We start from the raw sequence: 27,163 nt of genomic DNA on the forward strand, positions 1-27,163 counted from the left end.
GATTCATATATCAGATCACGGTGATTGCCTGGTGATGAGTGACAGGTGTTTGCTTGTGAGAAGACGTGCTACACGAGTAGGCAACCGAGACGAGAGAGTTTTTTAAATGAATCTGAAGTCACGTTTGTATAGACAAGAGGTAAATTAATTTGTTTCTTCTTCTAAGCTGTTCCAGACTTAGGTGCTACTTTTAGGGCTAAAATGCTTCGTGAATTACTCTTAGTAAAACACATTAGGAGTCTAAAGTTATGAAGCTACTTGTAGCCTCTTATAAGATTCTTTGTGAATGCGGACCCAGTAAAAAAAATTTGATATGCTCATTTGAACGGTATGAGAACAGTATTTTAATGTTATTCTCTGGTTGTAAGTGCTGACGACTGTGACTACTGCGCACTCTGGTTGTTAATGTGATCCGGCAGCAGACTGACACACACCCAATAACGGCCAATAGAAAAGCAATAGGCTACATTTTTTTTTAATGAACGTTCTAGTTAGGACTGTTCGTTTTTTATTTAAGGGGCTACTGGAGGAGTTTTGAGACCTATAGACAAAATAGACTTAGATAAATGTATTTAATTAAATACTACTATTTTTCACAGTCTCATTTTTACTTTAAGACCGGGGTAAAGCAAGGAAAACTAAAATTTGCCTCAACAAGGCGGGATAATGAACGACTCTAGTCTCATTCGTGGAGGTGGAAAAACAAGTTCTTTGTGAAATGCAAGATTTATTGTATTAAAATTTAAATGCAAAAGAAAAGATATGAGTCTGCTGTTTTTGTCAATTTTAAGTTTTAATTTAAAATGTTTGCGATTTTAATATAAATACATGGTTAAATATTTTTCCACTTAATTGCTCGAGCAAATTAATATATACATCTGTATAGAAGTAATGCATTGAATACGTTGATTAATTTGGGTTTTAACGTGAATACGTCTATTAAAGAGTGTATATGTGTACAAAGAGAATCGCAATGCTTTTGATATTTCAAAGTTGTTGATAATTTCTGAATTTGAAATAAAAAAAATTGTGAGTATGCCTATGTGTTTCTGGTACAGTACAGCCGCGGATCAGTTAGCCTACAAAGTAACGCAGCATATGTGAAAGCATCTCGCGCTGCTCGTGCACCGCATACAGTGCACTGCACACTGCACACTGCTTTCTCATCGCCGCACATTCTATCAGCTGCAGTTCTGGCGCCTCGATCAGGCCCCGAAAACTCGACGTACATTCACATCATATGTTATTGTCATTTATGTTATGATTATTTCTCAAATTCTCAGGGGAGGCAGAGCTTATCCTAGGGGAGGCACTGCCTCCCCCAGCCTCCCCCTAGAAACGCCCCTGTTTTCACGTCTGAACTTTCCTTCCAATTCTCTTCAATCATGACCTCAGGCGGGTGGCAGTTGTGGCTGCTGAGTCTATACACGTGCACATAACTAATTGTCAAATGGTTGGTCACTGATCCACTCTCTAGAAGACTGTTCGTATGACATGGCCATTGTAGCAGTTTACACAAACAGAGATTGCTGTATCAAAAGCTAGATAATGGCAGCTGAAGTGAACAGGTCATGTAATCAAAGGTTCATAAAATTAAGATTTCAGCTCCTTTTATATGCTGGAAGACAGACTCATGTGCCATTATGACATCACAATTAAGAGTTCCATCTATGTTCAATTACAGCTGTTCACTCTTAAAATAACAGGAAAAAAGAGAAAGTACGCACATCCAAAATGTCTCCAACAGCTGCAGGATAAAAGCAAAAGGTTTGAAAAATAAATAATAAAATGGGGAAAATCCACACACTGTTTTACTCTTCCCTTTTATTTATATAAATAAAAACAACGACAACAACTACGTTTCGATCAGAGAGATCTTTATCGGACACACATGAACAGTTCATTAAATATCCTTGTTTAAAACATGCACCTCATTGTGTATACCTGTTAACAATTCTATCCCATTTGGCAATTACAATTGTGGCCACTGTGCCCAATGTATTGTAATTTTACAATTAAAACCAATGTCTTTTCTCATCCTCATTTAGGCAAATAATTTAAAATCAAGGGAGTCATGACATGTACCACTAAAAATGACATTTACATGATTAAATGTCCTTGTGGGTTAGCCTACATTGGAAAAACACAACGCTCTTTAAAAACAAGGATTGTGGAACATCGGTGTAGCATACGTACAAATGATCAAAGAAACCCTGTAGCAGTTAATTTTAATTTGAAAAAACATAATCTTTCAACATTCAGGTACATTGGTACTGAACATTTCAAAACACCCAGAAGTGGCCATGGCAATAAAATCTGATTAAAAAGAGAGGCCTATTATATTTATACACTTAACACATATCATAAGGGCTTGAATTTGGATTTTGATATCTACCCATTTCTTTGATTTACTGACTCTTTTGGATGAGATTTGTTTCTTGCACCTGTATGTGTTTAATTCTGAAATATGTCCCAATTTTTTCTGTTACTCTAATGTTATCATTCAAATTACTGCACTATCCTTAAAATGTGATTCACTGAATATTTCTGAGAGTTGTCTACATTGTTTAAATCTCTACGATAATGACGTGAGTACTGTTGTTTTTAGAATTTGTCCCTCGTTAATTGTTCACACTGAGTGTGATTGAATGAATATGTTTGTGTTAGGCAGATGAAAGAAAGTCATACACATCTGGGATGGCATGAGGGTGAGATAATTGAGATTTTTGGGTGAACTAACCCTTTAAAATCCTATGGTGTAGTACCTTGATAATAACAGAGGTAATTAATCTATCATGGTACCACGCGCAAAAATATGGTAGTGCCATAGGACTTTTTGTTAATGAATTTTGAGTTCAGTCCAAAGATCAAGTAAACTATTATAAAGTCAAAATTGATTACACTTATATCAAACAACAGAGCTGTTGTCCGTCTGCAGAAGAGATTTAGTCAGAGATTTGACTCTAAAAGCAGCCCAGCAGGGTGAATGAGACTATTTCACTCAGGTTTTGAATGTAGAGAAGTTTCAGGCACAGCCTATATGGCGCTGGTTGCCCGAGCAACCGCTGGAGCGGCAGGGAAGAGGAAATAGCCACTCCAACTCCGACATCTGTACGGATTGGGAGACATGGCATTTCCTGTCAGTGTAAATAGACAGTTGGCTGACATGGCTACACTACAACCCTCGGTTGCCTTTAAGTAAACAAAAGAATATCAAACGCAGCTTTCTCCATGAAAGAACAGTTCTTCACTGCAGATGCAAGTGGCGGCGGGTTAACGTGCTGATGTTAGCAAGCTAACATGGACCTTGGATTGATGCTGTACAACAGTTTGAAAGATGTAACATGGAGCACGACGACACTGCCCCTGGATAGACTTGTTAGTGCCTACAGACTACCACAGATTGTGAAGTTGGACAGCGGTAAGTCTTGTCCTGAGTTGTGTGTTTTAAAGCGCAATGTGTTGTAATAATCAGGTGCTGTTGTGTGTGCAGATGCGCGTGTGCGCTCGCGCTCCTGTGGAATTCCAATAATTAGCCGCTTAGCGCGCGCTACTCTACTTTCACTCAATGAGCACTCAAGCGGAACGCATTTAAACCGGCGGCTATATCGCCATTACTTACATCGTCGGTGGTAAATGTGGTGTATTATGTAACTGTTCTGACTCAGTAAGGGAACACATAACTAAATAAAGGCGAACAATAGAGGCAGAGTTGTTAGCACGCTAACGCAAAATAGCCAGAGGCCAGAAAAGCTGAGTTCAATAACAGACTGCAGGCTGTCTCACTTTCATAACACTGGCTTGGTCTCATAACATTCGTTTTTTTGGGTCGTATTATTTATCCATTAAACACATAATTTTCGTTGCTGTTAGATAAGAAGCTCCGCAACACACTATAAGATCCTAATTTGCATTTCATCATGAAAGTTGAGACAATAGCCCACACAACAACGATGTGCTTTTTAGTCTTTACACTATATAACATTTGGAAGCTCGACTAATATACTGTTAATCACTGAATAAAGGAATTTGTTTAGCATTTTTCTATTCTAAAAATGATAGAAATGCAAGCATAACGTTGAGTTATGTGTGTGAGCTCTGTGTCTGCAGTGTGCAAAGGTGGAGGAGGGTAATGTCAGGGACACTTGATCATTGTCATAATGGGAACTGTGGCACTAAAGAATATTTAGCAGAGATGCGCCACTTCTATTTTAATGAATGGGAGAAATTGGAACGCTCAAACAAGAAGCTCTGAGCGCCCAACGGATGTAGGAAGGAAGTCCCGCCTTACAGGTAAAAGAGCCAATCACCTGTCAATTAACTGTAGAACGCGCATGCGCATTAACTATACAAGCCAGTAAATCGCGTTTTTTTTTGGCGTAATATGAGGTAAAGATTCACAATTTATGAGACCAGTTTTGTCATATTTAATTGCTGATTTGAAATATGTACTTTGATCGTAATCTTTACCAGCTGTTTTTGAAATTTCGGTCTTTCTCCATTTAAGTAGATAGGAGCTGCACTGGCATAACTGGAAATAGTCCCAAGAGCGTTACAAAGATGGCCGACAGTGGACTGACTTGCTGTAAAGACTTTGGGCACTATCATTAGAACTGACTCTGAACTCTTAGGCACTCAGTGGGTGCAACAGACCGCAATAAGTAACCTGTGACCCCTTTGGGCAAATTCCAATCTAAAATGATCATCCCTATGTTCTACTCACTAAGAAAGACAGCTCTTGATGTGGGCACTCTGAAGGGAGCATAGCATCACAGTTTAAATGTAGCCTTCACTAATATTCTTGTAAAAGGGCCTTTTGTGAAATACTTTACTTTCTTACTTTTGTTTGGAACAACCTTTCGAGTGGTGTCCCCTTTCCAAAGTGCCCTGTCAAACACATATTGAGCTACACATAATCTACACATAAGATACTCAGTTATTGAGTCTATAGATGAACAACTTACATAATTGCAGTAGTACACCCTAATGACAATAGTCATATCATACTGTTCATGTGTTACACTTGCTATAGTTCACTTCAATGTTGTTTCTTCATCAGCTAGCAATGTCAAATGTAAATCAAGTCAATCACTGAAACAACAGCACCACTTTAAGTAAGAAATAGCATGTACAATATGTATGTGTACACATATATGGAAAACTAATAATTTACCATTGTTGCACAGAAAATCAACATGATATAGTATACATTTTTATGAATAGAGTACTAATTTCTCTTGTAATAAAGAAATAAAAATAGATATCCTGTGATAGTAAACTTGTATAGATATGAAATAATCATAAAAATATAATTTATGGCAGTGACAAAACAAAACCAGACACTATTACATACCTTGGGTCTCTGATGACCATATACACTAGGGGTCGGCAACCTATGTAACGCATGCCAACATTGGCACTCAGAGGGGTAATCACTGGCACACCAACAATGGCGAGAGAGGAGTAGACTATTTTATTTATAGTGAAATAGCATTCTACATCTTGGTGTTATCACACAATGTGTTTTCTTGAGCTGAATGGGAGGCTAAACAAAAATTAAAAATGTGACGAGACTGCAGCATATCTAACAGACTTGCGCTGGCAGTGCTTTACTTTCGGTTTAGCGCAGGAGTAAACATGCCTGCTTTGCTTCAGTCTGTCTGCGTGGATTCCATGTTCCATTTGTTTATTGCTTTCAGAACAACACGTGATGTATTAAGAAAAACACCACTCTTAATCTTTGAGATTTCCAACCTTGCATACAGTACTTAAAACCCTCCTTAAACCATGGTCACACTCAAAATTATATTTAAATTATTAAAAGAGAAAACATAAACCCACATAGTGGGGTTCATAGTGGTGCACCTGTGTGCACTTCGAAAGGTAACTGTTATATTCTTAATCATAACCTAAGTTAATAGTTTTTTTGCATACAATACATTTTTAACTTGTATGTAAAGCTCTTATGTGCCATTCTGTGACATTTCTTGACAAAACTAGACACTATAAGGTCACTGTTCCATACTGATATGACATGTAAAAGGTTTGACATTTGCCACAGGGGAGTTGTTGGAAGGGCTGAGAGAAAACGACTACCTCTTGATTCATTCATGTCGGCAGTGGACCACAATCACCGCCCATAGCCTAGAGGAGGGCCATTATGTCATTGGACCGAAGATCGAGATTCCGGTCCATTATGAGGGTAAGACCACTCAATTAGTGTAGGAACATCTTTTTTTTTTATTTTCAATAGAAAGGGAAAGGGAACAAACTGAATTTTTCAGGTTTCATCAACTGCTGCCCAGTTAACTGAAAGAGCAAAAACATACTGACATTTTTTGTGAAGCAGCATATAAAGCACAGCGTTAACTTGGCAGTTCATTAGGTAATTGGGCTTCTCATATTGAATTGCCTCTGGCTATTAAGAGGATTGTTTGACCATTTAAGTTTAAGGGATACAAGACCTTGGTTTACTTTAAATTTATCCACTCTAGATTCTTTTCATAGTGGTCAAATAAATTATCTATGTAAAATATATGTTCAAAGTAGTGGTCGACCAATATGGACTTTTTAATGTCCAATGCCGATATCCAGAGAGCAGGGTGGCCAATACAATGCCGATACATCACAATTTAATATAGAAAATAACATAATCATGAAATTGCTAAAAAAAATTATAAACTCTTAGTTTGCACTATATTTACCCAATTTCACACAAAACTTTAAATTTGTAAAAAATTATCTAAAAAAATTAATGTAATTTATTTGCACATGAAGAAATTGTTAATATATTAGGAAGAAGGAAATAACAGTACACACAGTAGTCCAGAAACCATGGATGGCATGTCCACATTAACAAATTGCATTTTGTCAAAAAATACTGAATCAAACCAACTGTGCCTACAGTGTATAATGAATAAGAAATGTATTTATAGCACACGTGAAACGCTTTTACTTTGAAGATGCACTCACGCGCTCATGGGGATCCAGCGCAAGCAGCAGCAATCTCCTGACAGTTTAAATGGCCTGGATCGCCTGCTTGGATTGTCATGGACTGACTCTAATTTGTTTGTGAATCAGAGGAACTTTTAATTCTGAAGTTTTATATTCTGGCTGATTGAATACATGCTTAAAAGGAAGATATTAGATGAGCTCTCGACGGGAAGCAAATGCTGGATTTTTGTGAGGTTCGTGAATTACTTATTTTTAAACCAGATATCTGCATATTTGCAAAAGGTATATAATAGAAGTTTTATTGATATTTGCCTTTTATCATTAGAAATGGAAAGTAAAAAGTTACAGGGAACTGTTGTGGAGAAACTGTTAGAATACGTGCTTTAGAGGTAAATAAATGAGCACTCCACAGGATGCTGGATCTGCTCAAGTTGTGTGAGGTTGGTTTATTACGTCCGTTTAAATGAGATATGCACATATTTGTAGATGGTATATGAAATTAATTTTATTGACATTTCTCTTTCTATCATTAGACAAGACAGTTAAAAGTTACAGGGAACTGTTGAGGAGAAAGAGGGAGAATGAAACAGGCGAGCACTTTACCAGTATGTGCACAAAAGCGTCTGCTGTGTCTCTGATATGCAGACTGTTTAAATGAGACTGTGTTGTCTATTATTGTAGTAACACGATGGCACATAACAAAATGCAAGCGGGTGATTCTCAGTGCCCTCAAGAAACAAATCGGGCAAATGTATCGGCCAATGTGATATTTTTTTCCAATTAACATTTTTATTGATTCATAAACCTATAACAAAATAAAAAACATAACATATACATTGAATCAACATTTTTAAAAAATACACACACACACACACACACACACACACAAATAAATATTATAATAATCATATATAAAACTAAACATCTCTCTCCACAGCCCCCAAAACACATTTACATTTATTCATTTGGCTGACGCTTTTATCTAAAGCGACTTACAAAAGAGGAAAACATAAGCGAATCATCTTAAGGAGACGTGCCATACTACAAAGTTTCACTAGCATCAGAATAGTATTCAAAACAGATTAAAGATTTTTTTTTTGTGACTGGTTAAGTGCTCTCCCCAAGTAATTACCCCACTTCCTGTCAAACAAATTCTGAACCCCCAGCCTTCTGCTTGACATCTCCTCGAAAGCAGCCACCCTCCACATCACTGCACACCACTAATTTGCCTGCCAGTCATAATGCTGGTCAGAACCCACATTTTTTTGTGTTTATCCCCCAAATTTACATTTACATTAATGCATTTGGCAGATGCTTTTATCCAAAGCGACTTACAGAGCCCGTATTACGGGGATAATCCCCCCGGAGCAACCTGGAGTTAAGTGTCTTGCTCAAAGACACAATGGTGGTGGCTGTGGGGATCAAACAGACAACCTTCTGCTTAACAGTTTAGTGCTTTAGCCCACTACGCCAACACCACTCCATTATTTTTGGTGCCCCATTGCCCAAAATACAGAGTCCGTTAGAATGGAATTTGAGTGCTCAAAACATCACATATAAAACTCTGAACCTTCAACCAAAATTCATGGATCTTAACAGGTGTCCACCTGTGGTAAACTCAGTTGATTGGACATGATTTGTAAAGGCACACAATTGTCTATATAAGGTCCCACAGTTAACAGTGCACGTCAGAGCACAAACCAAGCCTGAAGTCCAAGGAATTGTCTGTAGACCTCCGATACAGGATTGTATCGAGGCACAGATCTGGGGAAGGGTACAGAAACATTAATGCAGCATTGAATGTCTCAATGACGATTCCCATCCAATGAGAACAGTGGCCTCCTTCATCCGTAAATAGAAGAAGTTTGGAACAACCAGGACTCTTCCTAGAGCTTACCGCCCGGCCAAACTGAGCGATCGAGGGAGAAGGGCCTTTGTCAGGGAGGTGAACAAGAACCTGATGGTCACTCTGACAGAGCTCCAGCATTTCTCTGTGGAGAGAGGAGAACCTTCCAGAAGAACAACCATCTCTGCAGCACTCCACCAATCAGGCCTGTATGGTAGAGTGGCCAGACGGAAGAAACTCCTCAGTAAAAGGCACATAACAGCCTGCCTGGAGTTTGCCAAAAGGCACCTGAAGGACTCTCAGACCATGAGAAACAAAATTCTCTGGTCTGATGAAACAAAGATTGAACTCTTTGGCCTGAATGGCAAGCGTCATGTCTGGAGGAAACCTCATCACCTGGCCAATACCATCCCTACAGTGAAGCATGGTGGTGGCAGCATCAGGCTGTGGGGATGTTTTTCAGCGGCAGGACTGGGAGACTAGTCAGGATCGAGGGAAAGATGAATGCAGCAATGTACAGAGACGTCCTTGATGAAAACCTGCTCCAGATCGCTCTGGACCTCAGACTGGGGTGAAGGTTAATCTTCCAACAGGACAATGACCCCAAGCACACAGCCAAGATAAAAAAGGAGTGGTTACGGGACAACTCTGTGAATATCCTTGAGTGGCCCAGCCAGAGCCTAGACTTGAACCCGATTGAACATCTCTGGAGAGATCTGAAAAAGGCTGTGCACCGACGCTTCCCATCCAACCTGATGGAGCTTGAGATGTCCTGCAAAGAAGAATGGGAGAAACTGCCCAAAAATAGGTGTGCCAAGCTTGTAGTATCATACACAAAAAGACTTGAGGCTGTAATTGGTGCCAAAGGTGCTTCAACAAAGTATTGAGCAAAGGCTGTGAATACTTATGTACATGTGATTTTTTCGTTTTTTATTTTGTATAAATTTGCAAAGATTTCAAACAAACTTCATTCACGTTGTCATTATGGGGTATTGATTGTAGAATTTTGAGGAAAATAATGAATTTAATCCATTTTGGAATAAGGCTGTAACATAAAAAAATGTGCTGTGAATACTTTCCAGATGCACTGTGTGTGTGTATATATATATATATATATATATATATATATATATATATATATATATATATGCACAAAATCTATTCTAGAATAAATCTTAAGGACTGATGAAAAAAATGTATAGTCCCTACCAGATGGGTTCAAATGTCCCCAAATATCTGTAAGACCAAGATTTTTACACATCCTGTAAAGCATCACTGTTGCTCTAGGGGACTTACACACTTTTGCTTCACTATGATCAATGACTGAGTCCATCAAAAGATTAAAGTCTCCTCCCAATATTATATCATGAAGTGCACCAGCGGCTTGCAACATCCCTTCAAGATCTATAAAACAAAAAGTCCTAATCATCAGCGTTAGGTGATGATCCGTTCAGTTTCCTCAGGCAGTGAAACTAAAGTTCAGTGAGCCGGTTGTTACATGATTGTAACACATGCCCTAATCACTAATGATTTACAAGAAATATTCCACAAAACAAACTCCATCCAATAGGAGGCATAAACGCAAAGAACATGCAGATACATCCAAAAACTGTCCCAAAGGACTGTTATTCCATATAACAAACTCCAGCCGCTAGGCAGAACCACAAAAACAAACAAAGGTGCCCAGTTTCCTCGGACGGACAAGTGAATGTTCAGTTAGTCATGTCCACTCAGCTCCATCAAGAGCATCACACAATGACTTACTCAATCCATTGACTTTATTAAGGACATCGCTTGCTGTGACCATCCTTAGTATCTATTCTCAATTTGGCCGGGAACATCAATGCAAAAGCAATCTTCCGTTGATGTAAGTGTTTCTTGCATTCCTTGAATCGATCACATTTCTCTCTTATTTGCAAAGAAAATGGTGTGGTTCTTCCAGGAAATCCTTCCTTTACACCTTGCCTCGCATAACACAAATCTTTATCAGATGATCTCAGAAATTTGGCCAGAATTGATCGGGGTCTGTCACCCTCAGCGGATCTCTGAGCCAGAACCCTGTGAGCTCGCTCGATTTCCAGCTTATAGCCTATTATGTCGAGCAGACTCAGGAAGAGCTTGTCTAGGAATTTCACCCTATCTCTGCCTTCTTCGTTCTCTGGAATTCCAATAATTCCCAAACGAGATAGCGATTTAGCAGCTAATTCCCTCTCTGATGACTCCAGATAATCGATCAGTTTCTTGATGTCCCCCCCACTTTTGTAACCAACTCAGAGATATATCAGTCGACCACTAGTTCAAAGCTGTCATATAGTACAGTGATTTCCAATCAGGGGTATGCGTAACATGCAATCTTCATTTGAACGATTTTGATATCTAGTCTTAAAATCTCCAAAATCGTTCTTTTAACACACAAAGTTCAGCACTGAGATCCTTTCACTTCACGTAGAGAGTAAAAGTTTGTTCAATGTGTCCAAAGACAATATGCGCTCATCCACCAAAACAAACACTGAACAGTAAGTTGTCTTAAAGAGACAGTGCTGTGCTAGCACTTGTTCTATGTAGCAGTGTAAACCCTAGTAAATAGGACAAAATATGCATCTAATAAAAACCACATGTAGCCCTAACAATTTTATATACCAAAATGATGAAACAATAATGCTAAAATACTTCATACCCAGTTAAAATTTCACCTGTATAAATAACAGCACTAGTCTTCTCTAATTGCAAGTTTGATGTTTTTTTTTTTTTTAAATGAATAAATATCATAACCTCTTTATTTTGTACAGGGATATTTAAAATATTAATGATAATGTTAAATGATATGTAGCCTTTTGTACACATCTTTGGTTTTGTGCTGATGAAGGGGTACTTGAGCCTCACTGATGATGCTGTGGGGGTACTTACGGCAAAACAGGTTAGGAAACACTGATTTAGTAGACCAAATAAATGTAGCAAAAGCAAGATAGAAAAGCCATGAAATAATTATGTACTGAAACAAGAAACTTTTTAAAGGCAAAAATTGTGCTGTTCTCTATAAGAAAGAATACATTCCAAATGCTACATAATTTTATGGCACTGTTCTATTGTTTGTCTCAGGTCAGTTTAAGCTGTTGGAGCAGGACAGGGACACTAAAGAGCCCGTGCATTACTTCAACAACGTGGAAGAGGTGGCCAAAGCATTCCCTGAACGAGTGTACGTCATGGAGGAAATAACCTTCAATGTCAAGGTCTGGTTTTCTGCGCATGGCAGGCACTGTTTTTGATTTTGCCTGCTAAACTATTATATCTTAGAGCAAGCATATCATCACCTTCCTAAAATAATGTCCTAAGAATTTTTTCAGGTTTTTCAGAAAACACAAAAAACTGAACCATATATCACGAGGAGATGATTTAGGCAAAAAAAAAAAAAAAAACATTTTTGTCAAAAAATTACTTACGACATTATTTTAGGAAGGTGACGATATGCCTTTAGTAGGAAGGTATCTTTCTGTAAATAGCTTTTCTGTAGTGCAAAGGTGGGGTTACAGTGGATCTAAAACAAACCTTCCATTGTTTTTAGTGTTTTTAATATATACACTGGCGGCCAAAAGTTTGGAATAATTAAAGATTTTGCTCTTGGAAAGAAAAGTACTTTTATTCACCAAAGTGGCATTCAGCTGATCACAACATATAGTCAGGACAATATTAACATGAAACATTTCTATTACTATTTGAAAAAAATGTTTAGAACTTATTAAACTACTTCAAAGGTTTCTCATCAAAATAATCCTTCACGTACAGCAAAGACAGCTTTGCAGATCCTTGACATTCCAGCTGTCAGTTTGTCCAGATACTCAGGTGACATTTCACTCCACACTTCCTGTAGCACTTGCCATAGATGTGTGTGTCTTGTCGGGCACTTCTCAGGCACCTTACAGTCTAGCTGATCACACAAAAGCTCAACGGCGTTAAGATCCATAACACTCTCATTTCCAATTATCTGTTGTCTAAATTCTGTGTTTCTTTGCCCACTATAACCTTTTATTTTTCTTTCAAAAGTGTCTTTTTCTTTTTTTTTTCTACTGCTGGAAATGGGGCCTGTCTAGATTTGATCAAAAATGACTTTTTTCAAATATTGATGATGTTTATACATCAGTAATGTCCTGACTATACTTTGTGATCAGCTGAATGCCACTTTGGTGAATTCAATTTCCAATTTCCTTCCAAAACAGCAAAATCTGTACATTATTCCAAACTTATATATTTGTTTTATTTATTTCAAGGGTATATCCATGCTCTATTAATTTCCTTTCCTGAGGACTTCCTACATATTTTCTATGCATTTGTCATTATTAAGACAACATATTTTAGGTGCCACCGAAGGCAAGCAGTGCTGACAATACATAGTAATGCGTTACAATCTGTTCATATTCAAATCGCTGTTGTCTGTCTCACAGATGGCATCAGGAGAGTCCAATGAGGACACAGAAGTTTACAACATCACACTCAGCACAGGGGATGAGCTGACACTCATGGGTCAGGCTGAGATCCTCTATGCCAAAACGTCACGAGAAAAATCCCGCTTCAACACTATCTTCAAGCGAATTGGGAGGTTAAATTCCATCAGTAAGCTTGGCCGCGGAAAGATGCCATGCCTTATCTGCATGAACCACCGCACCAATGAGAGCATCAGCCTGCCTTTCCAGTGCCGAGGGCGCTTCAGTACCTGCTCCCCACTAGAGCTGCAAATGCAGGAAGGAGAACACACCATTCGCACAATTGCAGAGAAGACCAGGTTACCTGTGAATGTCATGGTGCCTAGCATCCCACCACGTAATCCACATGACCTCCATTTGATTCGCGAAGGCCACCGATATAAGCTGGTCAACATTCAGACCAAGACAGTGGTCGTGTGTTGTGCGTTACGTTCAAACAAAATACTGCCTGTGCATTTTCCTTTGCACATGTCCACAGCACTGCCCCGTTTACTGGTACCTGAAGGGCTGCTTCAGGGAGAGGCCTGGCTGGAGACTGTGGTCCACCGCTGGTTTACTTATTGCCAGGAGCAGTTTGATATTGACGACTACTCTAGGGCAGTCCGTGATGTGCGGGTGGACTGGATTGAGGATGGCAAGAGCCCGAAAAAAAGTAGCATTCTTGAAACAGGAAGTGGCAGTGTGGTCTGCAACAGTAGTGGAAGTGGGAGCAATGGCTGCCCCTCACATGTGCATTTGCCAAGTTCTCTAAGCTCAGCCCGTGAAGAGCTCACACAGTCATTCCACCGACTGTCTGTCTGTGTTTATGGCAACAATCTCCATGGCAACAGTGAGGTGAACCTTCAGAGTTGTGTTAGCTTATGTGGAGATTGTGTGCCGCCAGAGCCAACGGATGCAGATTATCTGTTCCCTGAGCTGCTAGAGAGTTCTTCAGGTTCATTTAAACCAGATGTGCCATATGAGGAGCTTTGGTTGGACCATGTGAAGAACCCTGGATTGGAGCTTGATCACACTGAGGGTGTCCGAGTAAATCCTACAGTCTCCAGCTGCATGAATGTACTGCCATATCCAACAGCAGGTCCCACAAGCACCCTCCTCAGTGCAGATGTCATTCTACCTCCACCTCCGGTGCCTCCAAAGTCTGAAGCTGTGAGTTAATTCTTCCTAGTTTGTCCTAGTCTTTTTTCATCTTAATAGTTTCTAGTCTACAGGATACATTTTTTTTATATAAAGTTTAAACTTAACCCTTGTGCATCAATAAGCAAAAGTTACTCAGAGGTCCTTAGAGGACAAAAACTATAACAAAATATTAATATTATTTTCCACTTTCAATTAGTAAATTTTTTTAACCAACATCAGTCCTGATCATAACTACCAAACATTCATTCATTTTCAGGAGTTTAATCCTTTAAATGCTAGTTTGTTTACATAATGCCACTGATGTTTTAACACACACACACACACACATATATATGTATATAAAAAACACACTCTGACATCCATACCAAAACACCCACACAATTTCAGCTGCAGCATTTATTCAATTGGCCTGCATTGCTCTATTTTTGTCCTTAAGGTCCGGAGTGTAACTATTTTGTGTATTATTAGGAACTGAGGTTGAAATATTAAAATTCCACCAAAAATACACACCGTTGGAAAAATTTATGCTGTTGGCATTAACACAGTCAAAATGATTGAAAAAAACAAAAATTAATGACTTGTGTCATGACATGTGTATGACTTACTTTGCTGAACATAAATTAAGATTTCTGGAAGAATGTTTCAGCTCTGTATGTTTGAGTGCCACATTTTTTAAACTCCAATAAGCACATATAGCCATCCTAAAAGTAATCCATATGACTCCAGTAGATTAATTAAAGTCTTCTGACGTGAAACGCTGGGTGTATGAAATAGATAAATATTTAAAAAAATCTTTACTAAAAATGTTAGCTTCCGGCCAGCTGTTGTGTTCAAACATCCTCTTGCATGAAGTGTGTAAACGCTAAAGCGCAGTGTTGTTTAGAACAAAGGAGCATAGATAATCATACATAGATGCCTCATTCGTCTGGTTTGGATGTCAAATGTGGAGCCATCTTGGAACGGTCAACAAGGACAGCTGTTTGAATCAGTTGGAATGAAAAAGAATGGAGGAGATGCCTCAGACTGAGCTCTTTGCTCAGACCGCAGAATAAAATGCTTTGGTGTGGAAACAGTATCGCAGTCCATAGGAACAGCTGCTAATAAGGTATCTACATATGAATATTTATGCAGAGGAGGCTTTCATGCGAGAAGCAGTTTAAACTCCACCCTCGTCAAATATGCAAACCACATTTTTAGGAAAAAGTAAAAAACATTAATATTTCTTACACCTAGCGATTAGATTCAGAAGACATTAATTAATTCACTGGAGTCGTATGGTTTACTTTTATGATGGCTATATGTGCTTTTTGGAGTTTCAAAAATTTGGCACCCATTCACTTGTAATTTATGGTCCTACAGGGCGGAAATATTCTAAAAATCTTTGTTTGTGTTCTGCTTAAGAAAGAAAGTCCTACACATCTGGGATGGGATAAGGGTGGGTAAATGAGAATTTTGTTTTTGGTGAAATATCACTTTAAGTGTTTGCAGAAGTCTTTATTTATTGATTTATGTATTATTTATCCCCTTTTCACCCAATTTGGAAGGCCCAATTACCACTACTTAGTAGGTCCTCGTGGTGGTGTGGTTTCTCACCTCAATCCGTGTGGCGGAGGACAAGTCTCAGTTGCCTCCGCTTCTGAGAGTCAGTCCACATATATTATCACGTGGCTCATCATGCATGACACCATGGAGACTCTGCATTTGGAGGCTCATGCTACCCACCACAATCTAAGCTCAACTTACCACATGCCCCATTGAGAGCGAGAACCACTAATCGTGACCAGGAGGTTACCCCATGTGATTCTACCCTCCCTAGCAGCCGGGCCAATTTGGTTGCTTAGGAGACCTGGCTGGAGTCACTCAGCACACCCTGGATTCTAACTCACGACTCCAATGGTGGTAGTCAGCGTCAATACTCACTGAGCTACCCAGGCCCCCAGAAGTCTTTATTTATTGATTCTCCTGAAGAACAAATTCATTCAAAGACTCTTTGTCTGTCTTTACATCATGCTTGGAACAATAAACAAGACTGAGCAAAGTTTATTCTGTGGTTACATAGTAACTTATTTGTTTAAACTGTTGGTCAATCTCTGTGGTCTGATTTATTCCAAGTAGGAACAAAGGGTACATTTCTGAGTTTCTTAGGCCTAGTTTACAAATTAACACTGCTTTTCTTGACAATTCTGTTTATTTTCTGTTTTTTGAGATTAACCACACATGAAATATATTTATGTAAAAATAGATTCATTATAGTCTCAATTTTATAGCCATTTCTGCCTTTGCAGGTGAAGGAGGAGTGCCGGCTGTTGAATGCACCGCCAATTCCACCAAGAAGCTCCAAACAGGCAGGCTCCAGCAGTGTCACGGTGCCATACACACCTGCAAAGCCACGTCAGACAGAAACCCGCTCCCCAAGCCCAACACTTTCCTATTACTCATCTGGCCTATGCAACATGTGAGTTGAACACTTTTTTTGATTGAAATGGACATTGGTGTTATTTGAACTGGATCTTGTTTATTCCATCATGACTGAATATCCTCTTTTTCCTTCCATGTCCTCCATCTCTCAATAGAGGTGTAGAGGGTGAGTCTCCGAGTGAGACAGATGATCAGAACCATGCATGTTACCCATGTAACTGGATCAAACCAGATGCCAGTGAAGTCTCCAAGCCTGTCCTTTGCCTCAGTCCTTCCATCGATGCGTCTTTCTCACGGCTTTCCTGGCCAAATGATTTCTGTGGGGCTGATTTGTATAAAGGTGAGGACTTCTCGTCAGTCCACTGTCGGAGTTACTCGAGCTATCCTCGGAAGAAGACCCCTGGTACTCCTAAGGTTTGTCCCTCAGGCCTCTTTGACTTTGATAGGTGTGTGAATATTGAAGGGAGCACTGCAAACTCAAAGGTACAACAGGTTTCTCAGCCTGCCCAGTTTTGTACCAAATCCACCAGCTACACCATGGAAATGTACAGAGACAAACCCACAGAGGAATGTAACACTAAGCAAAGCCAGTCCTGCCCTATCTTGCCTCCAAGAACCCCCAAATCTAACGATATAAAGAAAGATGCAGACCCCACTACAACCATGGCCAATGTTGATGCTTTAGTACTGGAGTCCAAAAGCTGCTTGTCTGAAAGACCACATCAAAGCACTACAGATGTGTTCTCAATCTCCTATCCTGTAGCCACAGGGTTGTCATGGCAACCACCAAAAAACCTATCCGGTCTCTCCATTGAGGAAGTTTCAAAGTCACTACGATTCATTGGTTTGTCAGATGATGTTGTTTCTTTGTTTGTGCAAGAAAAAATTGATGGAAATTTGCTCCTGCAGCTAACAGAGGAGATTTTGTCAGAAGACTTTAAGCTAAGCAAACTTCAAGTGAAGAAACTCATGCAGTTTATTAATGGCTGGAGGCCCAAAATGTAAGGCTGAACAAGCAAGCCAGTCTAGAGCAAAACATGCAATGCACTGGAGTGGCAGTCACAAATATAGGCCTTCAGTATTGCATTTGACTGTTTTGTATCTAAATGCTATGCACAGTCTTGCAATGTTTTTAATAGCCTTTGTTTAATATATACATGTATATAAATGTATATATATATATATGTGTGTGTGTTGCTTTGTGTATTAACCTGTACTCATCTCTATGTAATCTCTGTTACATTATGGTACTTGCACAATGGACTTTTTTGCTCAAACCAAAAGCCTTTTAAAAATCTGAATATATATATTTTGACCCAATCCAACCGTGGCCTAAGTTTCCTTGGTAGTTGATCAATAAAGACGATTGACTTCAACAGGTAGTTTCTTTACTTAGATGGATTAAAATTAATGTAAAACACATTTGTTAAATAGTTGGTCTATCCATCATATTTACATTTTCAAAATGTTTGAATTTACAGGAATATTCCTGGTTCAATACAAGTTAAGCTCAATCGATAGCATTTGTACATAATATTGATTACCACAAAAATTATTTTGACTTGCCCCTCCTTTTTCAAAAAAAAAAGAAAAAAAAAAGCTAACATCTGGGTGACAGTGAAGCGCTTAAATGGAAGTGAATGGGGCCAATCCATAAATGTTAAAATACTCAGTTTAAAAGCCACAAGACAAACAATATGCATGTGAACATAATTTTAGTGTGATAAAATCACTTACTAAACTTTTCTTTGTAAAGTTATACCAAATTTGTTGCTATGACGATGTAATGACAAGAAACCCTAACATAAATTTAACGCTCAAATAATACTTGAGTTTTAACAGAAGAATTAATGTTGGTGCTTTTTTTAAATTATCAGCTTCACATTTCTGCCTTTTAAACCCTCCAAAAATTTACCCCATTCACTGCCATTGTAAGTGCCTCATAACTTAGATTTTTGCTTTATTAAAAGAATAAATGGTCTGCACTTATATAGCGCCTTTTTAACCTTAGCGGTATTCAAAGCGCTTTACACTGTGACTCATTCACCCATTCACACACCAATGACAGCAGAGCTGCCATGCAAGGCGCTAGCCTGCCATTGGGAGCAACTTGGGGTTCAGTGCCTTGCCCAAGGACACTTCGGCATGTGGAGTCATGTGGGCCGGGAATCTCCAACCCTGCGATTTGCAAACCCGCTCTACCACCTAAGCAAATTTTTTTTGTGGTAATCTTCAATAACTGGAATTGAACCTGGAAGTTCACCCCAAAATGTAAATTCCCAATCATTTACTCACACTCATGTCATCCCAGATGCCAGCTGCTGAACACAAATCATTTTTTTTAGAAGAATATTTCAGCTCTGTTGGTCCATACAATTCAAGTGAATGGTGATCAGAACGTTGAAGCTTAAACAGCTTATATAAAAGTAGCATAAAATAATCCACATGACCCCAGTGGTTTAATCAATGTCTTCTGAAGCGATCTAACCATCTGAGAACAGACCAAGGGGCAATCACACAATACTTCAAGCTACATTCACTCCCATTCAAAGAAATTTCGTACTCCGCTGCTTACAAGAGTTTGTCGAACTCTGACCTGCGAATCTGTATGATGAGAGGACACATGACCAACAGAAAATCAAATGTCACACGCTGACCTTTTGGTACAAATACATATTTCATAGCTGCACATTTTATTGTTGCAGGAAAGTGAGTAAACAATATATTTCAACATTTTAAATATTCTATTATTTGCTATTGTTTACCTGTATTATTTACTTAAACCAGAAGCCCTCCCGCATGACCTCATAACCTGGTCCGCTGAGTTGTCAGAAAAATATTTGCATGCTCAAAGCCTAGCGTAACTGCCCCTTAAATCTTGACATCAGCAGTCTCCTTGCCGATCATGATTTCAAGCTTGATTAAACTTCCTAGCGCTCTGCACATGCGTTAAGCACTAGGAAGTGTAATCAAGCTTGAAATCATGATCGTGCCAAGAGACTGCAATGGCAAGATGTCCAGTGCCGTGTAAAAGGAGTTACATTTTAGTCTGTTCTCACCCAAAACCAATTTGGTCACTTCAGAAGACATTGATTAATACACTTAAGTTGTATGGATTACTTTTGTGCTGCCTATATTAGCTTTTTGGAGCTTCTAACTTTTCGATCTACAGAACTGAAATATTCTTCTAAAAATCTTTGTGTTCAGCTGAAGAAAGTCATACACATTTGGGATGGCATGAGGGTGAATAAATGACAGAATTTTAATTTTTCAGTGAACTACGTTAAGATCTTACAAAGGTCCCTCTTAATTCAAAGTAATTATCTTCTACCAAACGGTAATAAATCCACACATTAAATAATTAATTTAAAGGGTTCTGATATTATACCAGCTCACTCTAACGGATCACATTCATACCAATTGAATAATGGAAGATGATCTTAGATAAAACACCAGTGGAGAGCAAGTCTCAATTTTATATAAGGTCATGACAAGCTTTGGATTTTTAGTCAGCAGTAAGACATTGTTAACAAGTATGCATTCTTTATTTGATGAGTCTTTTGCTTCAAAGAACTAAAATGGGAAAAATCACATTACACTTACAAACATTGTGTTGTGTCCTATTCCCACAGTTTTACCTTTATCGGCAATACATAAATCAGAACTACAGTTCTATTTATCGGGTTATGTGGTTAAATTCTTCAGTTTTGTTGAACATTAATAGTGCATGACACTATTTTTGTCACAGTTTGACAGTGACTGATAAATCATTGTTTTTTGTGGTTCATAAAAGCAGTGGCTTCAGACATTGAGAAAAGGTTCACAAACTTTAGAAAAGAAAAAAAATCTGTATAAATCAACTTTTATTATAAGTCACCTACAATGTAGCTCAAATCCACGGTTCCCATCCTATCCATACTCTGCCCAGTATATTGGGGTCAGTTGCCTGATCAAGCAGGCAGTCTACCTGATCTTCAACACTAAGATCTTTTTCATTGTGCCGGGTCCTCATGTTGTGTTCTTCTTCTCCACGGGCAACAGCCAACATGCCATTATATTCAAGGTTCTTCTCAAATCCTAAACAAAGCTCCTCACTAGAACAATAACAAATCAACATGATTAGAAACGTATATCCACCATAAATTCCACAAGTTCTAAAAGTATGCATGTTCTTTCTTTTCCCATTTTTTGTATTTATACAATAATAAAACAATTTGAAACTTTAGGTTACTCACGTAACCCGGTTCTCTGATAACAAGAGTGAGGTATCTCACTGTGGGAATTCGCCTCAGGCGTATCTGACACTGGAACAAATGACACCCCATCTGCCAGCTAACAGACCAAATCACAGCAGTGATAAGGAAGATCCACCTCCCTATATAACACACTGCCACAGGTCACAGGACAGAGACCTCCCCCTCTCTAGGGGATGACGAAATACTTGGAGTAAAAACCCTGATGGCTGTTCTCCGCCGCACCACCCTTATAGATTTTGCTCAGCAAATTGGATATTTCTTCCTCCAAAACTTGAGCTGACTCCCCCTCCACACATTAACACCTTGTTGATGAGAGGTGGTTTTACAGTGAATTACATGCGATAACAGTTCTATTGTAGATAAAACTCAGTGGTGGACGGTGTATGTGCGCCAACTTTCTGCACGAGCGAAGAGGGGACTGCTGTAGCTCTCGCTCACAGATGGTCCTGAATCCAGATTGCCCACCTCTAAAATGGGTTGGGAACCCAAAACACGACAGCTGCGGAGCTCGAGCAGTGACTTTTCAGGGAAGGCAAGTTTCAAAAGCCTCCCCATCTTTTCTTCCTTAAATCGCACTGCTGCTGCATCGTAGAAACTGTAGACCTGAAAAGGGCTTTCGTTCCTCCAGGGCATTCAGGAAGTCTCTCTCTCTCTCTCTCTCTGACAAACCCAGCCAAAGAGCCCATTTGCCCATGATGGCCAGACCCATGCTGCAGCCGCAGCTCTGGTCAGCTCCTCTTGACGTGCGCAATTACGCAGATCTCCTCCCAAAATGCTGCGTCAAGCACCCCGTCCCATCTCCTCCATCAGCTCAGCCTGATAAGCTGTGAGGAGCGAGGTGGCATTAAGAGCCCTTAGGGCTAAGGCTGAAGATCAATAGATCATCTGATAAATGGAGGCCGACAATCTCTGGCAATGAAGGGGGAGAGGACAAAAAGTCTGCCCAATGATTGGGAAGGAGGCGATTCACCACCAGTGCCTCGACCGGAGGGGGGCTGGACATCCCTGGATAATCCATCCCGTGCACATCCAGCCTAGAGAAACCTTTAACAGGAAAGCAGCTTGTCCCAAAAAGTTGCATCTCAGCGATGCACACTGGGATGGCAGGAATCAATTGTTTTACCTGGGCAGCACGAGACGGCAGTCATTTACCATCATCCAGGTCTCTCTCTGCACCCTGGCCCGCCTGCTGTGACGGCCAGTTGATGGAGTTTGGCTGCTGCCTGTCTACACATTTCAACCAGGTCCAGCTCTCCCTGGACAGAAGAAGGTCCATCGCGCTGCCCGGCGGAGAATGAGCAAAGAGAATAGCATCAACCTCATTCTCCCAGCCATTGTCCTTCAAAAGGTTATCATCGTCGTAATCCTCTTCTTCCCTGTCCCACGCAATCCGCAAGGGGCAGATTAAAAAAATGAGGCACTTAGTCCATTAAATTGCCCAAGCTGTGCTGTTCCTGCGACTGGGGTGCGGGGTCTTTCTCCGCTGGTGCCGGAGAAAAACAGGGATCCCCATTATTCGACACCGCGACCCTCACCTTCCTTTCCAAAACTTGCGGTACAAACTGGGAACAGTGCAGGCAACACTCGGGATTAGCAAATGCAGCCTGCGCATGTCTGACCCTGAGACTGAGTGTGTGGGAATCCTTCAGCGGGATTACAGATCCACACGCGCACAGGTAGAAGCTATAAACGCATTTAACTCTACCGAAAAAGTATGTAACCCCGCCTTGAAGATCTGGTTTATGCCCAGAGAAAAAATATCAACACTGCAGAAAAGCATATATACTTCGACAGTGAATATGTTCACAAAAGAAAAAAGCTGCACTCTGTGACGTACATGAACGGCTAATGACACGAACTGTTTAGGAACCACTCCTTGCTATCCTGCTGAGGATAGCTTCCAATAATCTTTACAGGGAAGAAAATGAAAATGAAGAAAAGACCTGTGCGGGGTCTTATATTGGGAGGTGGGGCTCCCTTATAACTGCTGTGATTGGTCAATCAGCTGACAGACATGGTGTCATTGCTTCCAGTGTCGGATATGCCTGAGGCGAATTCCCATAGTAAGATCCCGAACGAATGTTAGAAAGAGAACAAATATTTTAATGCAAGTGACTGAGCTGCATTAAAATTATTAGGGGATACTGTCAGTTTAAAGGAAAATTAAGGGATTCCAGAGTTTTGTGGTTTGGGCTACCTTGTTATAATAGAGGGATTGGCTCCCTCTAGCTTCCGGCGAGCAAAGTTGACCTTCTGTAGAGGGAACCAGTTTATTTCTTTGGTATTCACACTCTCTGTCCATGTGCCTCCTTTCTTCAACTGCTTCAGTTCAAAGTTCTGTGACATAGAACATTATTTACCAATATGTTTTCCCAGTGTAGGAATACTTTTCTAGGTATTAAACTTGATAAACTTCTGGCATTATGTGGTCATGACAAGGTCAGTAACTGCTTTTAATCACACTAGTCTCATGCCAATACGTATAATGTATCTTGGCTTTACATTTGAAACATAATTTTAATTGCATGACCATGTCTACTTCCATTGTAAGTCCCATAAAGGGATAGTTCACCCAAAAATTTAAATTCTCTCATCATTTACTCACCCATCATGCCATCCCAGATGTGTTTGACTTTATTCTGCAAAACACAAAGATTTCAGCTCTGTAGGTCCTTTCAATGCAAGTGAATGGTGATCAGATATTTGAAGCTCTAAAAAGCAGATAAAAGCTGAATAAAAGTGATTTATAAGACTCCAGTGGTTATATCTACATCTTCAGAAGAGATAAGATAGGAATGAGAAACAAATATTTAAGTCCTTTTTTAATATAAATCTCTACTTTGAATTTCATATTCTTCTTTTGTTTTTGGTGATTCACATTCTTGGTGCATGTATCTCCACCTATTGGGCGGGGAGAATAATTTATAGTAAAAAAAAGGACTTAAAAATTGATCTGTTTCTATTGTAGAATAATCATTTTTTAGATGGTATAATAATCATTCTTAGATAACAAAATACTTATATGAGTTTCTAGGCCTTTGTGTGAGCCAGGAGAGAGCATATGAGGTTACTAAAAGTGTTGATGCTGCAGAGAACACAAAGAATGGTATACAACCTTGAAATACAGGATGTAATTCTTTAATCAGTTATTATATGAATGGTGTCTTGTATTTTTGCAGCTGGTGTTTTGCTGTTTCTGTTAATTAGTAGTATTCTGACATATATCTTTGGTGTATTTCCTTTATGCTGACACGTATCTCTAAAATATATGGTGTATCTCATTAAAATACAGGATGCACTTCTTACTGAAAACACTTTTAATAAGTTAGATATCTCTTATATGATATGTTTCTGGCATGGTGTTTTACCTTGATGAGTTAAATATCTTTGGAGCTTGTATTTTCTTTCATTAATCAAATGATACTGTGTATGAACAAACAAGGCCAGCCTCATTATGAGGGTACACTGAAATGCAGGGCAAAGGTAAAAGGTATGTGATGGGGACATGGCTGTTTGTATCATACACAGGTGTTTCTAAAATTGATGCACTTTTACCATGAACTATGACTTATGTCAAAAATAAGTGGAGTTACCAGTTGATGTATGTTTTTAAAAAATAATTAGATGGGGATTTTCCACCAATATTTAATTAGTGAGGAAAACAGAACATATTGGTGGCGAAGGAAAGAGACAAGAGTAATTATTCTATTGGTCAGAGATAATGGGCAAGAAGATAACAAAAAGGTATATAACTGAGAACTCAGGAGGATAGAGTCAGAACAATCAGCTGACTGGTCTCTTGTTTGTTGGTGATCAATAAACTACAACTTTGGCATCTGGAACTCAAGACTCTGAAAGTTTTCTTCAACTTAGAGAAACTCATCGCAATATTCTACGACATTTCTCACCCACACTTAAATTGCTTCTGAAGATACAGTTTTAAACACTGGAGTCTTATGGATTATTTTATGACGCCTTTATGTGCTTTTTGGAACTTCAGAAGTTCTGGCCAGCATTCACTTGCATTACATTGTACAGATATTCTTCTAAAAATCTTAATTTGTGTTCTGCAGAAGAAAGAAAGTCATACACATCTGGGATGGCATGAGGTTGAGTAAATGATAAGAGAACTTAAATTTTTGGGTGAACTATCCATTTAATATTCCTGCAATTGTTATTTACTGAAGGACGAAATTATGACACTGTTGACAGATCTCAACTCAGAACATTCTGGTGCCTGCAGCTGCACGCACTGTGTGTACCATGAATGCACCGACTGCCCTGAGAAATAGTTAATCTCAGAATATTTCACCAATCAAAGTGTGTCCCGTATTTCTGTTGGCTGTTTAATAGAACTAGCAATGAGAAATTTGCGAATAAATAATTCTTATGAGTCGGTTCTTTTCAGTGAATTGGCAAAAGAGGCTTTTAAAAAGGTCTGAATCGATTCATGATTCAGTACAATTTGTTCAGTGTTCTCTCACTGAATCATTTGGAGCGGTTTCTCACACAGTAAAACAGTATCGGAATATTTACAATACAGAGAACAAACAGCGCTGGATACAGTGGAAATGTACCTACAATCAACTGAAACCAAAAGGTGTCTATTTGAGAGGTAACTTTGAGAAACTTCAGCTAGTGCTATGTCATATGAACAAAGGGCTGTTCAAACTGAACGTGTTTTGCGTCTGCTTGTGCTGTTTTTAAATCGTTTTCCATGTAAACATTAGCTAGATGGATGTCTTTTGACAACTGCGTCATGTTTCACTGTGTTTTTAGCATATCTCACTGGAGCACTGCATTTTTAGGCACTGTGTAAAGTTAAAATAACTTCAACTTATAAAACGCGTCTTGAGACACCTGCGTTCTGCTATATTCATGTGGTGCATTTTCCTTTTTTAGCGCGAAAACACATCTGTCTGAACGGTTACTGGAAGAAATGCTTTAGCAAACGGTTACATGAACGCTACTCATACTCGAGAAAATCATACTTCTCAAAATTGCTTCTCTCAAAGACAACAGAATTGAACGCTTTGGTGTTGTTTTTTGCAAAACAATTCTCCCGGGGGGCATGCCTCTAGCCCATGCATTCCTTGTAATAGATCTTAGATCCTCTTTAGTGCAGAACTAGATTTTTCTGGAGCTAAATTGTCCTTAGAAATTAGATTCTGCAAATAATAAGCAAAATGAGGCCAGATTAATAACACAATTCCCACTCTTTTTGACCAATGAATTTCCGAGCTTTACAGGTATTTGTGATTACTGAATTAAGATTTGCACAAATAATTTTGATTAAGACCAATCTGCACATGAATTACCGATCTGAGAACTGTTTTGACTAATTAACTAAAAGAACCAACTTAAAAGATTTACACGCTCTGGTATTACTATACACAAGAACAATAACTAACAAATTTTTTTTTGGGAGCATTAAGAATAAGCCTGGAAAACACAATTCTAAATGACCTGATATTTCCAGGTTTTCCATGACTGTGGCAACTCTGTTAAATTATGGCATTGAAGGCTGTGGTAATGAGGAAAGGAAGCTGGTTGTTTCTGTGTGCATGTTTAACAACAAACTCCCAAGCTCAAAATCTGATTCTGAATCAGAGTTCTTTTACCTTCCAGTCCAGTGAGGGCTCCTTTACAAACACATCCATGGTGTTGAGTAACAGGTCTGGATCATCTCTGAAGGCTCTGAGTGAGTGAACCATCACACTCTTGATGAGGCCTGACTCTGCCATGGGCCGCATCAAGTTTACAAACTGCCGTGTCAGCCTAAACGGCATCAGTTCAGGCACTGGGAGGAACTACACACATGCAAGAAATGGTTATTGCTTGCCCTCTATACCATAATTCAATCTTCATTAAATTACAGAAATCATTACAACAACTGTCCTGTTTAAAAATTCTTAAATATATCCATCAAAAAGATCATCATATTAAAACAGTAATCAAGGTACCTGTGCTTGTACAGAAGTTTACATACATTAGGCTGAAGTCATTAAAACTCATTTTTTAACCACTCCACAGATTTAATATTAGTAAACTAAAGATTTGGCAAGTCGTTT

At 39.1% G+C, this 27,163-nt stretch overlaps 2 protein-coding genes across 2 annotated transcripts in view; one reads left to right on the forward strand and one right to left on the reverse strand.

The window, feature by feature from the left end:
- The first annotated feature begins 3,095 nt into the window (after window positions 1-3,095).
- On the forward strand, window positions 3,096-18,182 carry garem (GRB2 associated, regulator of MAPK1). The gene is made up of 6 exons (XM_052148967.1): window positions 3,096-3,421; window positions 6,062-6,202; window positions 11,900-12,030; window positions 13,240-14,427; window positions 16,704-16,873; window positions 16,992-18,182. Exons 1-6 carry the CDS (start codon window positions 3,301-3,303, stop codon window positions 17,839-17,841), a joined length of 2,601 nt encoding a protein of 866 aa, XP_052004927.1. The 5' UTR covers window positions 3,096-3,300; the 3' UTR covers window positions 17,842-18,182.
- A 77-nt stretch (window positions 18,183-18,259) lies between these two features.
- The window catches only part of prkdc (protein kinase, DNA-activated, catalytic subunit), a 67,624-nt gene continuing 58,720 nt past the window's right edge, over window positions 18,260-27,163 (reverse strand). The window contains exons 84-86 of the mRNA XM_052154147.1: window positions 26,714-26,902; window positions 23,290-23,429; window positions 18,260-20,930 (exon numbers count right to left, since the gene is read on the reverse strand). Coding sequence (XP_052010107.1) covers window positions 20,726-20,930; window positions 23,290-23,429; window positions 26,714-26,902 — 534 coding nt within the window. The 3' untranslated portion in view covers window positions 18,260-20,725. The remainder of the gene's footprint in view (window positions 20,931-23,289; window positions 23,430-26,713; window positions 26,903-27,163) is intronic.

This window comes from Xyrauchen texanus, chromosome 2, assembly GCF_025860055.1.
Source record: "Xyrauchen texanus isolate HMW12.3.18 chromosome 2, RBS_HiC_50CHRs, whole genome shotgun sequence".
Lineage (NCBI taxonomy): Eukaryota > Metazoa > Chordata > Actinopteri > Cypriniformes > Catostomidae > Xyrauchen > Xyrauchen texanus.

What these genes read in the sequence shown, in the direction of transcription:
- garem (XM_052148967.1), top strand. Translation starts at nt 3,301, where the DNA reads ATGGACCTTGGATTGATGCTGTACAACAGTTTGAAAGATGTAACATGG. An exon ending in GATTGTGAAGTTGGACAGCG is followed by an intron (nt 3,422 to 6,061) that starts GTAAGTCTTGTC and finishes CATTTGCCACAG; the next exon opens with GGGAGTTGTTGGAAGGGCTG. An exon ending in TCATCTGGCCTATGCAACAT is followed by an intron (nt 16,874 to 16,991) that starts GTGAGTTGAACA and finishes ATCTCTCAATAG; the next exon opens with AGGTGTAGAGGGTGAGTCTC.